The sequence below is a fragment of the Megalobrama amblycephala genome, linkage group LG8 (assembly GCF_018812025.1).
Source record: "Megalobrama amblycephala isolate DHTTF-2021 linkage group LG8, ASM1881202v1, whole genome shotgun sequence".
NCBI lineage: Eukaryota > Metazoa > Chordata > Actinopteri > Cypriniformes > Xenocyprididae > Megalobrama > Megalobrama amblycephala.
Genome location: NC_063051.1, coordinates 8,442,575 through 8,458,348, shown reverse-complemented (window position 1 = coordinate 8,458,348; position 15,774 = coordinate 8,442,575). Strand labels below are relative to the sequence as shown.

Sequence of the window (15,774 nt, the reverse complement as noted above, 5' to 3'; positions counted from 1 at the left end):
CCCGAATATCATTAAAAATATTTTTGGATGACTCGTAACCGCGGCTACACATTTTTCATGATGGATAGAATATGTAAAAAAAATCCCTTAGATTTACATTTGAAGCCGTTCACACTAAGAACGAAAACTGTAATGGTAACTATAACGATAGGCAGGCAGGCAGGCAGGATGTATTCTGCATGTCGGTGTTTTTGTTAGGCAGCTAGAAAAAAATGTTCTGAAAGTGATTCCAACAATATTGTTTCTCTGTGTGGTTATCATTATAGTTGTAGTGTGGACTGCTATTCTTTTTTACATTTAGATTGTTGATTTTTATTTAAACTATATCTTAATCTTTATAGTAGGGCTGCAGGATTATGACAAAAATCATAATTGTCGATTATTCCCTTGAAATTGTAATTGCGATTATTAATTACGATTATCACAATTTACATTGAATGATGTTTTGAATAGATTTATACCATTGTTTGAAGTAGGGCTGGGCGATATATCGCATGCGATTGTCACGCGCATTTCGTCAGTAAAGCCGGTTCCCTGATTGCCGATAAATCGCCATCACCTGCTTTCAAATGGAGCGGCATTTAATAGACAGAGCCGTAGATCACTGATAAGCCACGCAATATCGCATTCATATCGCAGATGAATCGCCTTCGATAATGAATGCGATATTGCGTGGCTTGTCAGTGATCTATGGCTCTGTCTATTAAATGCCGCTCCATCTGAAAGCAGGTGATGGCGATTTAGCGGCAATCAGGGAACCGGCTTTACTGACGAAATGCGCGTGACAATCGCATGCGATATATCGCCCAGCCCTAGTTTGAAGCAATAATATTTTTTTACTTGGTCTGCTTGATTTCAAATGGTAAATTGAATTTTTAAAAAACAAGTAAACAGTAATAAAATAAAAAAAAATTAACAAATTACAAACAATAGCACAAATAAATACAATAGAAAGATAGAAAGAAAGATAGAAATTTAATAGACTGATTTCTTTTTCAGGTAGGTCTAACAGTAGTGATCAGCTAAGAAACTGAATAAAGAAACAAAGTAATGAAATCTAAAATTACATTGTCGCAGATGTCCTAATCGCCAAAAACAACCACGGCGACGTGAAAGTGCATTACCAACGCCGACAGATGAAAGGATTCAATGGAATCAGTTCAATGGAAAGGATTCCGGAAGAGAAGACAATGCTAAATAAAGTTGTAGTTTTTGTTATTTTTGGACCAAAATGTATTTTCGATGCTTCAACAAATTCTAACTAACCCACTGATGTCACATGGACTACTTTGATGATGTTTTTATTACCTTTCTGGACATGGACAGTATACCGTACAAACACTTTCAATGGAGGGACAGAAAGCTCTCGGTAATTGAAATCTGCGGTTATTAATATAATTATGCACAATCCCGCGCCGAAACTCAGACCCGGTCACACCAACACTATTAAACTGGAGAGCATGAGATGATTGAATGAAAGGAGGCGGCGCGTGCGTCTCAACTTGCTGTCAGAGAGGAGAGCAAGAACACGTATCGGTATCGGTGTATCGATACTGCAGAAAGGAGTATTGGTATCCTTTCTGATATTGATACATATCGAAATATAGATATTTTCGACAGCACTACGCTGTGTGCACGGCTTTTTGAAAATGCCGGGTCCTGGTGTTTCGCTTTTTTCCCCCTGGTGTTTCGTGTGTTCGACATATCAGCGTACACCTACGTCACTGGTAGCTCCTTTTGTGCTGGGTTAGACCTTTTACACTCTGAAGTAGTTGTGATTCGCCTCTCACAACGTGACATGCTCATTACACACCTCTTAAACATGCAGAGTAATCTAAGTGGATATTTTTCCTTGTAATCGCGCCTTTGAACGTTTACAAAATCGTGGCATCCATAATCGTAATCGCGATTAGAAATTCGAGTAATTGTGCAGCCCTACGTTATAGTTATCGTTCTTGGTGTGAATGGGCCTTTAAGTCGTATTTAGTAACAGGAACATCATAGCAACCACTGTTTTGCAGCCATTTTGCATTCCTTCCACTCAACCACCCAGCGTTTAGTCCTGCTGGACCCTGATCATTAAAAGGCCTCAACACTTTTCGTTGACATCAGCCAGGCTGCTTGAGGCAGCTTAAGATGTATTGGACAAACTAATGATTTCTGTCCTCCCCATTTGGGATGACGCCAGTCTACAGCTGAGGAGCTGCCTGCCTGTGCACATTCCTGCTTCAGGACGTCCCCCTTCCCCCTCTCCAACATCCCACAATCCCCCCGTCATGAGTAAGTATTGCATGTACCGTGCACAGGCCTGCCTGTGAATCACCTCTGAAACACAACCTGCCAGACTCACCAGACACTCGTACGTATAGTGCACGTGCACACATACTGGATACACCCTTTCTGCCAGCTAAAGCAGACACACCCTCATATGCACGCACAGGTGCCTATTACAGACATGCAAAGCTTGTGCTAATGAGAGACTTTATGACTTAAGCAGTTTGGAGTGCTCTGATATTCAGTATAGTGGTTAAACCATTTGGGTTTTTCAGTTCTGAAGTGAACTAATCCTTTAATTGTAATATTATAATATTATGATAATTACAATATTTCATCCACTTTTAGCTCTCTATTGTTACTATCCTATAGTTGAAAAGCATAGTCAGGTTTTGCAGATGCATTATAGTTATTTTCTATTTTTGCCATAGCTGATGTTTTTGTAAGGAATAGCCTTTTGTAGATCATTAGGGTGTTGTTGGTTTACAGCATGAGCACTATGCCACGTCTCCCTTGAGTCCTTGTTAAAGAGGGGGAGATGTTTTTAAAAACATTTATTATTAATCAAAGAAACCATCTGCAAGAGACGTCACTTTTATAATTGAAATTCAGCAGCTGATCCTCATTGCAACCTCTACATGTGTCTGTTTTGTCACTTGATACAGTGGACAGACAGGTTTTCTGTCCTCTTCTCGTCCTCCGCTCTCTGTGTCACCACCTCTTTACCACAGCAACAGGCAAAGATGAGAAGGATCGAAGAGAGGAAATGATAATATATTTCTTTCATGCGGTTGAAAGCAAAACTCTGGGGGGTTGCTTCACAGGAGAGGTCCTCTCCTGAGAGACGAGGGGGAAAAGAACTGAGAGTTTGAAAGGAAATAGTTTACAGGACAGATTTGGTAGGAGGGTTCTCATGGGTGGATCGTCCTTTTAAGTTTCTGACAGACTCAGGAAAGCCCTGGAGGCATGTGTACAAATAATGGTCAATAGTTTCCTATGAGATGCATACTTTGTGATAACCTTAAGTTCTGTAATTACGGCCACCGGAAGGAGCCGCTATATAAAATTAAGGCTGTGCCCCAATTTGCTTACTTTTACTGTGCACTAAAAGTAATTTGCTGGTGATGAGCAAGATCATGTTTTGAATGTGCAGGGCATTAAACTGTGTTTGCATTACGTGTTAGCATTAGCTAACTCGTTGCCACCATTTACTGCCATTAAAAGGCTTGGATGCATCAGAATATTGATTAATATAACTCTGATTGTGTTCATCAGAAAGCAGTAAGTCATATACACCTAGGATGGCTTGAGGGTGAGTAAATCTTGAGGTAATTTTCATTTTAAAGTGAACTAATCCTTTAAAGGTGTCTATTGTGTTTGAACTTGCTTTGAGGCTGGTACACTTGGCATTGCTCGATCTTGCTGCACGTGCTCTCAGGTGAGAGCGTGTCTTTAGATGTCTTTATGATTGCTGAGAGCAACGAAAAGAGAAGGGGTTGAGGAAAGCCCTTATATGGATATGGTTTGGGCATGTTTTATGCAAATTAATAACTTTGGGCACGCGGTAGGCATGTGACGGTATCAAATTTTCATGTTGCGATTAATTGCTGAAGCTTTTATCATGGTATGTGGTATTATCATGATATTGAAATAAGTTGCAAAAAAAAGTGTTGTCATAGTAGGCTATAACAGGTTTAAGAACTATTTTTGTAATAACAAAAAGAACTCTGAATGTGTAAATACAATAATACAATACACAAAAAATATATATAAAGTAAAATTTTCAAACAGATTAAAGTGCAAAAGAAGTCAGTGCTTCCCACACATAGACTTTACTTGGGCGGGCCGCCCAGGTATAATAACGGCCACCCAAGTATATTTGGAGACACATTTTTGCTTTTATTATTTTTATCATCTTATACTTTTATATCCGCCCAAGATAATGAAACCATCTGCGATCGATTAACTAGTCGTTTCATACCTGCCCGTTATGTGTGTGTCAGAACCGTTTACTCCCGCTAAGTTTTTTTTCTTTTTCTTTTGGGCATTATTTGTATTTTGGTTACACAATAAATTGTATTTAATTTGATTTCCATTTAATTCATAATAAATTATTGTAGACTCCCCCACAGGAAGAAAAGACTAAGAACATTATTTGACACACATATTATTCATTATATAAATTTTACTAGTAAAATCTGTGTCCCATTCACTGAGATAGACACTATATGACAGCAAGGAGAACATAGGAAAAGGAGAAACATTTAAATGCTGTAATTTTTCATAATTTACAGTGCATAATATTGCATAATACTAGTATGTAATTAAATGTAGTAGTATGCTGTGTAATTCAAATTAATTTCAATAAATAAAAATACTGTTAAAAAACACACATTATTTGTGTGTCACATGTAGTAGACCATTTTTGTGCCGTGGGTATTAGGAGGATTTTTCACTCGGCTACCATCGCAAGTATATTTCAAACCTGTGGGAAGCACTGGAAATAGTCTATAAAGAACAAAAGGCAACACTTTACAGTAAGGTCTCATTATGTAATGCATTAACTAAGATTGAGCAATAGCTACATTTGTTACAGAAAGTATTATTTTTTTTAATGTTAGTTAAGAAATACAATTGATCATCGTTAGCCTTATCTCAGGTCCATTAAATAAGCTCTTTTGATTTTTAGTAATGTTATGAAACAGTAACTAAGAAATTAACATTAAGTAAGAATAATTAATGCTTTATAAGTATTTTTCATTGACAGTTTGGTAATAATGAATTAACATGTTAACTAATGAAGCCTTATGTCTCAGTTTTACTGAGCAATAACAAATAATAAGAACATTTCTAATCATTAGGGCATGTTGTAGTCCAGATTAAAATATAAAAATGTTTAAATTTGAAAATAAATAGCCTATTATTAAGTCTATAAGTAGTAAGTATTTGGTGCTGAGATGAACAACATATTGAGATTACAAAAAAAAATGAATGGCTGTTTGAAGCATTTTAAAAACTTCACTAGTGCAGTTGCTTTGTTTGCAGGGTTTCCGGGGTAACCGCTGCATTCTGCTGTTCCATCAGCACCCTCTGTCAGAGATTGAATGTGCACTTTCATTCAGTGTGTCTCCTTCACTCGTTCTGCCATATGCTTCTCATGCACGTTGGGCTTGTTTACATCTGGGCGCGTGTCCCTTTGATACAGCATACAGCGCTGTTGTGCATTTTATATGGTTGATGGGGAAAGTATTCTTAATGCATTATAAAAATTTTAATAATTGGTAATAAATGATTATTTATGGTATTTTGTTGTGTCCACGATAACAATATCGTGCATATTCATTATCGCGATATATCGCATTACCGAATATCGGCATGTCTTGCACGTTGTCGCTCATTTACAAACCTGATTCCAAAAAACGTGGGACACTGTACAAATTGTGAATAAAAAAGGAATGCAATAATTTACAAATCTCATTAAAGGTGCTTTAAGCGATGTCACGTGTTTTTAGGCCAAAACATTTTTTGTCACATACAGCAAACATCTCCTCGCTATCCGCTAGCTGCCTGTCCTCTGAACACATTGTAAAAAAAACATGGTCTCTGTAGTCGCCACAAGCTCCAAAAATGGCAATAAAAACAAACTGGTGCAGCCTGGACCACGAATCATAATAAACATGCTCCAGCCAATAACCGACAAGAATGATTTTAAATGCGTGTTCATGACTGTTACAGGAAGCACGGAGGGGAGGGTGAGGAGGAGGAGGAGGAGGAGGGAGGGTCTAGCTAGCCTCTGTTTTGTTTGACAACACTTCGAACGTCAACAGGAAGTTACTCCACCCAGGATCGCTTAGAGCACCTTTAACCTATATTTTATTCACAACAGAATATAGATAACATATCAGATGTTGAAAGTGAGACATTCTGAAATGTCATGCCAAATATTGGCTCATTTTGGATGTCATGAGAGCTACACATTCCAAAAAAGTTGGGACAGGTAGCAATAAGAGGCCGGAAAAGTTAAATGTACATATAAGGAACAGCTGGAGGACCAATTTGCAACTTATTAGGTCAATTGGCAACATGATTGGGTATAAAAAGAGCCTCTCAGAGTGTCAGTGTCTCTCAGAAGTCAAGATGGGCAGAGGATCACCAATTCCCCCAATGCTGCGGCGAAAAATAGTGGAGCAATATCAGAAAGGTGTTTCTCAGAGAAAAATTGCAGTTTGAAGTTATCATCATCTACAGTGCATAATATCATCCAAAGATTCAGAGAATCTAAAACTCTCTGCGTAAGGGTCAAGGCCGGAAAACCATACTGGATGCCCGTAATCTTCGGGCCCTTAGACGGCACTGCATCACATACAGGAATGCTACTGTAATGGAAATCACAACATGGGCTCAGGAATACTTTCAGAAAACATTGTCAGTGAACACAATCCACTGTGCCATTCGCCGTTGCCGGCTAAAACTCTATAGGTCAAAAAAGAAGCCATATCTAAACATGATCCAGAAGCGCAGGCGTTTTCTCTGGGCCAAGGCTCATTTAAAATGGACTGTGGCAAAGTGGAAAACTGTTCTGTGGTCCGACAAATCAAAATTTGAAGTTCTTTTTGGAAAACTGGGACGCCATATCATCTAGACTAAAGAGGCCAAGGACAACCCAAGTTGTTATCAGCGCTCAGTTCAGAAGCCTGCATCTCTGATGGTATGGGGTTGCATGAGTGCATGTGGCATGGGCAGCTTACACATCTGGAAAGGCACCATCAATGCTGAAAGGTATATCTAAGTTCTAGAACAACATATGCTCCTATCCAGATGTCGTCTCTTTCAGAGAAGACCTTGCATTTTCCAACATGACAATGCCAGACCACATACTGCATCAATTACAACATCATGGCTGTGTAGAAGGATCCGGGTACTGAAATGGCCAGCCTGCAGTCCAGATCTTTCACCCATAGAAAACAAGGGGAAGATGCGACAAAGAAGACCTAAGACAGTTGAGCAACTAGAAGTCTGTATTAGACAAGAATGGGACAACATTCCTATTCCTAAACTTGAGCAACTTGTCTCCTCAGTCACCAGACGTTTGCAGACTGTTATAAAAAGAAGAGGGGATGCCACACAGTGGAAAAAATGGCCTTGTCCCAACTTTTTTGAGATGTGTTGATGCCATGGAATTTAAAATCAACTTATTTTTCCCTTAAAATGATACATTTTCTCAGTTTAAACATTTGATATGTCATCTATGTTGTATTCTGAATAAAATATTGAAATTTGAAACTTCCACATCATTGCATTCTGTTTTTATACACAATTTGTAAAGTGTCCCAACTTTTTTGGAATCGGGTTTGTAGAATACTCCAAATTCATTAACATTTGAACAAGTTTGAGAACAAATCCTTTCAACAAATCCGCATGTTGTGAATTAGGTAGAAATTTTTCACGAGGACATAGGAAATATGAGTAATCCACACAATTATTAGTCTTGTCTTCTCACTTTTGATCATTCAAAAATGGTAGTGTATATGCTACAGTGTAACTACCAAGTTTTGGTCTTGTATCATCACCTCACATTTCAGTTAAATTCTGGAACAATCATTATTCTGATCATGTGCTTTTATTGCTGAGATATCTTGTTGACTCCCACAAGACAGAAGACTGTATACCACATCAAAGCGATTATATTTTATGGTCTCCTTATAAAGCATTTCCTGGTATGTGTATTTTTAGTGATTAGATGGAAGATTTGCATTATTTGTCAACTGTAGAGGGTACAAAAGCACACAATTATTCAGATTTAATTCAATTCAGACTGTAGTTCCTATTTCAGAAATGTATTTAGGCTAATGAACAAAGACCACCCAAAAATACTGTTTGTGTCACTGCGTTAAAATACTTTTATTAGCAGTGTTGGAGAAGCAATTTTTTTTAATTATTTTTAAGTAGTTAGCTACTTTTTTTTGCAGTGAAGCTAGCTGCATTAAAGGTATTTAAGGGGACAAAATGTAACTGTCAAGTTATGAAATTTATATTTAATCAGAGCAGTGTATCTTGTACTTAAAAACAAAGTGGGTCAATATGTCGCAAGATCTGCTGTATTGGAGATTTTTCACATTTTTGAACCCTGTCTTGCTTCACCATTGGATTAATTTCAAGTAAACTGAAATGTCATGTGGCAGATAACGTTTCACCAATGCAATTTATAGGTGCATTTTATTTTAATAAAATATATTTATCCTGTTTATGAAAATAAACCAGTCAGCATTTTATGAGATTTTTCGTAAGCAGGATTAGCTGTTACTGATACCCCTTGTTGCAAACAGAATTAGCTTGATTTGGATTAGATTTAATAAACACCGGGGCAAAGAAACAACCTGTGATCATTAATGAGACAGAGACTACTGTACTGAGGAAACAAGACAAAGACGTTCTGATTTATGCTAGTAGTCTGTGATGCTGTGAAATGACAACTTGTTGAGTGACATCAGATTACGTGATTAAAAGTTTGGAAATGTTGTACCTGGTTTACATGACATGCAGTTGAACAATACTTTCTGCACCTCTTTAAATTTGTAGTTATGTAATTAATCTAGTAATTAAACTCTGTTGCATTTGTGGCACAACCAGATAGTCAGAAAAGTTGTTTGATGTGACAACCTGTTGTAATTGCTGTATTATTCATCATTGTTGTTGCCACCAGTCACCTTGTGAAGACTTGAGTTGCCTAGGCTGTTTTTGGTGTAAACACCATGCACATGAATGACGGCTTCCTATCATGTGATCTCAGAAAGTTTTCGTCCTCATGCACTTTTTTTTAAGGATTTTTCTTTTTAGGGATTTCAGTAAACTCATAACTCTAAATATTAAACTTTGGGGCATATCGATATCCATATCCAAAAACATAAATATTTATATGAAGGTAGTCAGTAATAACAGATCATCTTTTAAACAAACAAAATAAATATTGCTTATGGACACGAGATGAGCTGTGGGTGAAGTGTAATGATTTACTCTGGTTTGCCCTGACTAACCTCTCTTATTCACTCTCTGTTTGTTCTGTAGGCGAGTTATCCTGCTTGGGAGGACTTTGTCACCAAAGGGGCTAAGCTGCAATCTCAGTTAAGGTAAGAACAGGCTTCCTGCATTACACACTTCCTTGAATGTGGAATAATTATGATAATCTTGTTTCGAAAGCAGGAAATGTGCTTGATTATTACATCATTCAGGAAGGATTTGTCATCCAGTGTAAGAAGGAACATTTGAGAAAAATGTATTTTAAAGGATCCAAAAAGGCAATGAAGAGGCAGTGATGAAGAAAGAAGGGAACTTTAGTTTATTTAAAGGAATAAAGAGATGATTTAGAAGTAGAGAAATTTAAATGCAGATAATTAGGAAAGGTGCCGCATTAAAATGAGGATGTATAGTTAATTCAATGGGTTGTACTGTCTTAGAGTCAGTAGGACATTCAATTTGCTACTTCTATAGCAAAATAGAACAGGACTTAATTTAATCTGTCATGAATTGATTGGATCTTGAAACGTAGGTGTTACATACTAGAATGGAGCCAAATGTTTGGAGGGAGGAGTCAAAAAGTAAGGGCCGGGGACACACCAAACCGATTTTCGGCCATCAGCCAGTGGCGAGTAGATGATGAGCGTCGGTCGGGCTAGTTTTTGTGGTGTGTTCCACATGTCGGCTTTAGTCCGGCCAATTGAACATGTTGAATTGGCGTTAGTCCGTCGAGAAAAGAGATCACTCTGATTGGCTGTTCAGCTTTGTAAACTAGTGCACGAGAAGAACAATGAAAGCGATAAATCAAGCGAATGATGAAGACAAGGCACACAAAGAAGGCGCTTATAAATTTACCTACATCTTTATCTTTTCGGAGCATTCCAATACACAAATATTTTCATAACGACATGGCCGTATGTAGTCCAATTAATATAAGTGAAGACAAACTGATTGTCATGATATATATTAAAGGTCCCATTTTTCGTGTTTTTTTGAAGCTTTGATTGTGTTTATAGTGTGCAATATAACATGTGTTCATGTTTCGCGTGTAAAAAAACACAGTATTTTTCACATAATTTACTTATCTGTATACTGCTATTTCCACTGTCGTAAAAATGGGCTGATGACTTCCTTGTTCTATGAAGTCCCTCCTTCAGAAATACGTAACGAGTTCTGATTGTGCCAGTGGTTCCTGTGTTGTGATTCGACAGCAGCTTAGCGAACCTTGCCCGGAAAGGTCACGCCTCTTACCATAACGTGGAGATGCACGCGCTCAGTGTTATTGTAAACATGTCTTTAATTTTACCCTATCAATTTGAGCCGGAATCAGACCCGGTGATTGGACTGCGGGATGAAAATAACAGCGTTTCGACGACATGGCGACAAACACACTCTACAAATGCAACTCTTGTGTATTCCTGTGGGCGGAGGTTAGTCAAAAAACTGTTTTAGTGACGTCATTAAAGAAGGAAGTAGAGGGATGTAGTCCAAACTGGCCGTTCGATGTAGGCGACTTCTGTTAAATAAAATATCTCGCTTGGCATTGAACTTTGAGCTTTAAAATTTTACAGATTTTATTTATACTCTAACAACAACATTACACACCAACTAAAGTTTGAAACATGGGATCACGAAGAACAGGACCTTTAAAAATGGTAAGCAAGTGCTGCTTTGTTTACAGTTTGTATATTCACATTCCTAGTTCATGTTCCCTTTTTTGAATGACTAATAGAGACTACTGTCATCTGCTGTTGTGGACAGTTATTATCTCTCATGTAGGCGCATGAACGTACTTTCTTGTTGGCCATCGGCTGTACTTATTGCAGTGTGTTCGAGCTAGGGCTGCATGATAAATCGCATTTAACATGAAATCGCACTTAAACTGATTTTTCTTAGTGCGATTATGAAATTGCAAAGGCTGTAATTATTTTTTTTTCTATGCGCAGCTTGTGCATGAAGCACGGCTCTGTAATCAGTAGTAAATGCTGCTCCATCTGAAAACTCTGAAAACTCACTTATAATGTGCATTTGAAAACGCAGCACAAGTCAAACATCTTTCCAGACATAAGAATCATTTATGAACTTCTTGTGCAACAAAAGACATTTATTCAATTCGTAATAAGTGATAAAGTGATAAAGGCTATGTTTATTAGCATTGAAGTATAAATATACTTTATTATCATGAAAATACCCATGAAGGCTTGAAGAAGTCGGATAAACCGTATATTGTCATAGTCTTGTTTATTAGTCATGTTTAATCAAAGCATTTCAATCTTCTGTTTATTGAGCTACAGCGATAATAGTATGAAGCCCATAGGGATTTCCTGGAATGATGTGCGTTATATTGTACTTCTGTTGGGCATATTTGGAGTTTCTACATGAGAGTGCCCTCTGGCTTTCAGGTGGATAAGCATTTACTACTGATCACAGAGCCGTGCTTTACTGAGAAGCTGCGCATAAAAAAATCACAGCCTTTGCCAAATCGCATGTGGTTTATTTTCGATTAATCGTGCAGCTCTAGTTCAAGCGCAACTTTTTTTGCCCAGATGCAGCCGACGCGAGCCAACACCACCATAGGCTTTCATCGCCACTAGTTCTCTGATGTCTCTTTGGTGTGTAACAGGTTTAAGAGGGCTTGGTGACATCATCTATGACCATGAACTTATATTAAAATTAAGCAACTAAATGGGACAAATAGTGATTTCGTTCTGACTACGTCATGTCTAATTTTCACAATCTATTTCTTTGTCCAATGATTTGTTGACCTATTGATCAACACCAAGGTACGCAATGGTACAACCCATTGCACAGACTGTACATTTATCCCTTGTGTTAATTTGTGGCAGATTAAATTTGGCATTTATTCTGACCGGAGCATACCTAGTTGGTACTCTAATCAATACAATACTGAAAGACTTATCAAGGGAGGAAATTATCTTTTAGGTTAGCCCTGGTTCCATTTTTACAGCAAGTCCCCTCTGCCTGACCTCTCTGTTCTGTCCCTGGAGAGTAAACAGGCTAATGACCCTCCCAAAGGTCCACTCCATTCCTACAGATAAACATCAAACACGCTCCACTCACACACACCATTACCATTGCCAGCTCCTCCGTCTGGACTGCCAAGAGCTGATCAGGGACTGTTTTTTAAAGTTCCTCATGACTTGGGGCATTGTAAGTGTTTTTGTAAACAGAGTGTTGGGTAATATGTACCCATTGCAGTATATCATGGTATGTAAGTTGAACAACATCACAGTACATGCAAATATAGATACTAGACTAGCTGGTTTGGGAATGGCTACTTTAAATCTTAATTCAAACTAACTGCTGTATTTCAGGTGTAGTCGTGCTGAGCCAACTTTAAAGTGCCATTAAACACTATATGACAATTTGGCGTGTTTTTGAGATATGTGGGTCAGTGATCTTATTTTTTTAATTTAAAATGGAATTCATTCTGAACTGGTTCACAATTTTTTAATTAATTTATTTTGATGATTTCTTGGGGGTTTGTAGTTGTGTACTGTCTGTAGATAACTTATTAATCTCATTTGAAGGCATGCAATTCTTGAAGAAAGTTTGGCTAATTTATAAGTTAATTATTATTTAATTAAGATCGGTATATAATTCAATATTATTCATAATTTGAAAAAAAAAAATTGCAAATGTTTATAAAAAGTAATTTGAAATGTATATTGAAAAGAGTATAATGAATAAAATCTTGAAAGGTTTTTGTAAACTTCAGTTAGTTTAGTTACACCAATTACATTTTTATTTGTCATTTAATCAAAATATATATTGCGCATTCCCAAGTTTCTATATATCCTAATTATTGTTAATATGTAATTCATTTTTCCAGGAGCTCATTGCTTCTACCTTCAGTTAAACTGCTAACAGTGATTGTAAATTAATTGCCCAAATTATTACATTATTTGCATTCTTTAAATTGTAATGTTGACATGCATTCTCTGTAAAGCTGCTTTGAAACGATATGTATTGTGAAAAGCGCTATACAAATAAATGTGAATTGAATGAATATATATATGAAACCAATATGAGTAGGTTACTAGTCATCCAACAGCCGACTGCTGTGACATGTCTCTATTTTAACAGCTTTAAACATAGGTTATCCAACCAGGATATAGATTCAGAACTATCAGTTTAATAGTGCTCTTCAAACAGAGGGTAACCAGTAACATATTTTTCCAGGGCATCCCTACCATTAAAACCAACCTCTATTCCTACAACCAGAATTAAAAAGAGATGTCTGTTTTAAAGAGATGTCTGTTGCGAGTCTACCTATCATGCACAAAAGCTTTTGCAGGACTTGGGGGGGCCGCTGTGGGGAGGTGGGGGAATTGCTGAAAGGCTGTACTTTGTAGTTCGTATCACCTGATACCACAGAGCTCTCTCTGATAAGCTGAGATCTCTCTCTTCAGAATGAAGGCTCTGAATGGATCCCTACAATGGCACCATTGACCCTGTCAGTATGTGCCCATGTCCCCTTCGATGAACACGTTGAACTCTTTCCATTGAGTGGCTCGGACCGTTTTCCATATTCTGACCCGTGAGAAGGTTATAGATATTTTTCACTTTCTAATCAAATGATTTAGTATATTTAAGCTTTTACATATAGATGGGAATTTGTCTAATGTCAAATCAAGTAGGATTGAGAATTCTACACACGAGCACTTTATTTCATGGCCACAGGTAGGGGTGTGCGATATCACGATTTTAGACTGTGAATGGTTAAAACGTCTCCACAATCTGCTTTTGAAGAGAGATAGTAGTATCGTGCTACAGTGCACCTTCTATCAGTTGCAGTTCTGCCAGCGCCATCCCAGCGTACTGTTCAACGTTTTTTATTTGCATGCGTTTTAAAGCCTTGCCAGTTAAATTTTTCATTCACACGCTATTCTGACATAAACTTTTCTGAGTGCGTTCACCTGTAGCGGGCACACACTAAAAGCCTGTCGAACAGCGTGTGAGTACTGAACTAAGTTCTCTTTTCCATCTTATTGCGCTTAAACTGTCATATACATACAAGGTTTACATAAACACAGTCAGTTATGTCTTCAGTGACTGTAAAGAGTTGGGAAAAAATCAGATGCGTGTCTGTGTATTAGATCCGTGCATTCGTTCTTAAAGTGACCGCAGCCTAAAAAGACAAAGAGAAAATCACTTCCTGCTTATGACTAAATAACTTTAGTAGCTTTAATAAGAATCAGTGCATATTTAAGGGAAATTAGTTTGGCTGTGCTGCTTAGTGACTTGCAAAATAGTCTTAAATAGTCTTAAGCCCCGGGTATACTTCGGCCGTTCGCGTTCGTGCACCGTCCGTGGCTGGCCGCACACCCTGGCCGCGTGCAGGCCAAATTTCGAGAATACGCGGACAGTCCGCGTGCAACAGCGCATGTGCAAGCAGTATAGAAGAGTCCACTAGGTGGCAATACGCACAGTATTGAGCACAGTGTTCAGCCGTCAAAGAAGAGTGTGAAAAGACCGGTTTAAAAACAACACGCTTGGAAAAAAGAGAAAAACACGACAATGGACAGCGAACTTGAGCAGCGTTTGTGCGAAGAGATTAGAAAGTAACCACATTTGTACAGTTCATGTTTGAAAGAGTACAAAGACGTGTTTAGGGCGGCAAATTCATGGAGGGGGAAAGGATGCACTTCTTTTCTTCTCCGATCATGTCCAGTGAAGTCCCATTGATGACACGACTCAGTGCTGCTCTCCGATGTCTGGTAGAGCATAGAAAAAACTGTACTGCGCATGTGACGAACACGGTCATCCGCGCGCATCCGTGGTGTAGTATACTTTGAAAGACGCGCGGACGTGACTGCGTGCGTGGTGCGTCCAGTCGCGGAAAGTGAAGTATACCCGGGGCTTTAGTCTTTGTGGATCCTGCCTTAAAAAAAAAAAAAAATCTTGATATGATATTTTTGCCATATTGCCCACCCCTGGCCACAGTTTAATATGTCAGCACAGATTGCTGGTCTAGAATCAGATTTTAATCAATTTAACATTTATAAAATTCTATAGCTTCAACATTTCCAGTGTAGACTGCATTTGCGTTAGAACTGTATTTGGTTTTGTTGAGAGTTTGATAATGCTTTCAGCTACAAGTATGACTTCTGTACTTTCACTTCCATTTATTAAAGCTTTTGTCATATTTATCTAAACCCTTTTTGCAAAATTCCAGTTTTCCCACACAATTAGTGAAGAAAATGTAAAAAGTATGTAGATTGTTTTGTAGTACATTGCACTGTAGTTATCAGCATCTACAGGTATTTAAATGTCATTCACCCTGAGTATTGCAGTCTGCTGTGCTGTTAACATTGGCTCCTGCATCTCTCCTGGTGCAAGCTCCAAAAATCTGTCAGTGGAAATATTTGTCATGATTTACCGACTGTTAGCAAGAATCCAGTCAAAGCCACTTTGCTTGTGGGTCTTTCCTACAAACAAATTCTTTTTTTTTTCTGTCATTCA

General features: G+C 37.9%; 1 protein-coding gene across 5 annotated transcripts in view; it reads left to right on the top strand.

Moving 5' to 3' along the window:
- The window catches only part of mtss1 (MTSS I-BAR domain containing 1), a 68,451-nt gene that overhangs the window by 8,292 nt on the left and 44,385 nt on the right, over window positions 1-15,774 (top strand). For all 5 annotated transcript variants that reach the window (XM_048199063.1, XM_048199062.1, XM_048199061.1 and 2 more), the window contains one exon: window positions 9,340-9,401. In XM_048199063.1, the coding sequence (XP_048055020.1) occupies window positions 9,340-9,401 (62 nt within the window). The remainder of the gene's footprint in view (window positions 1-9,339; window positions 9,402-15,774) is intronic.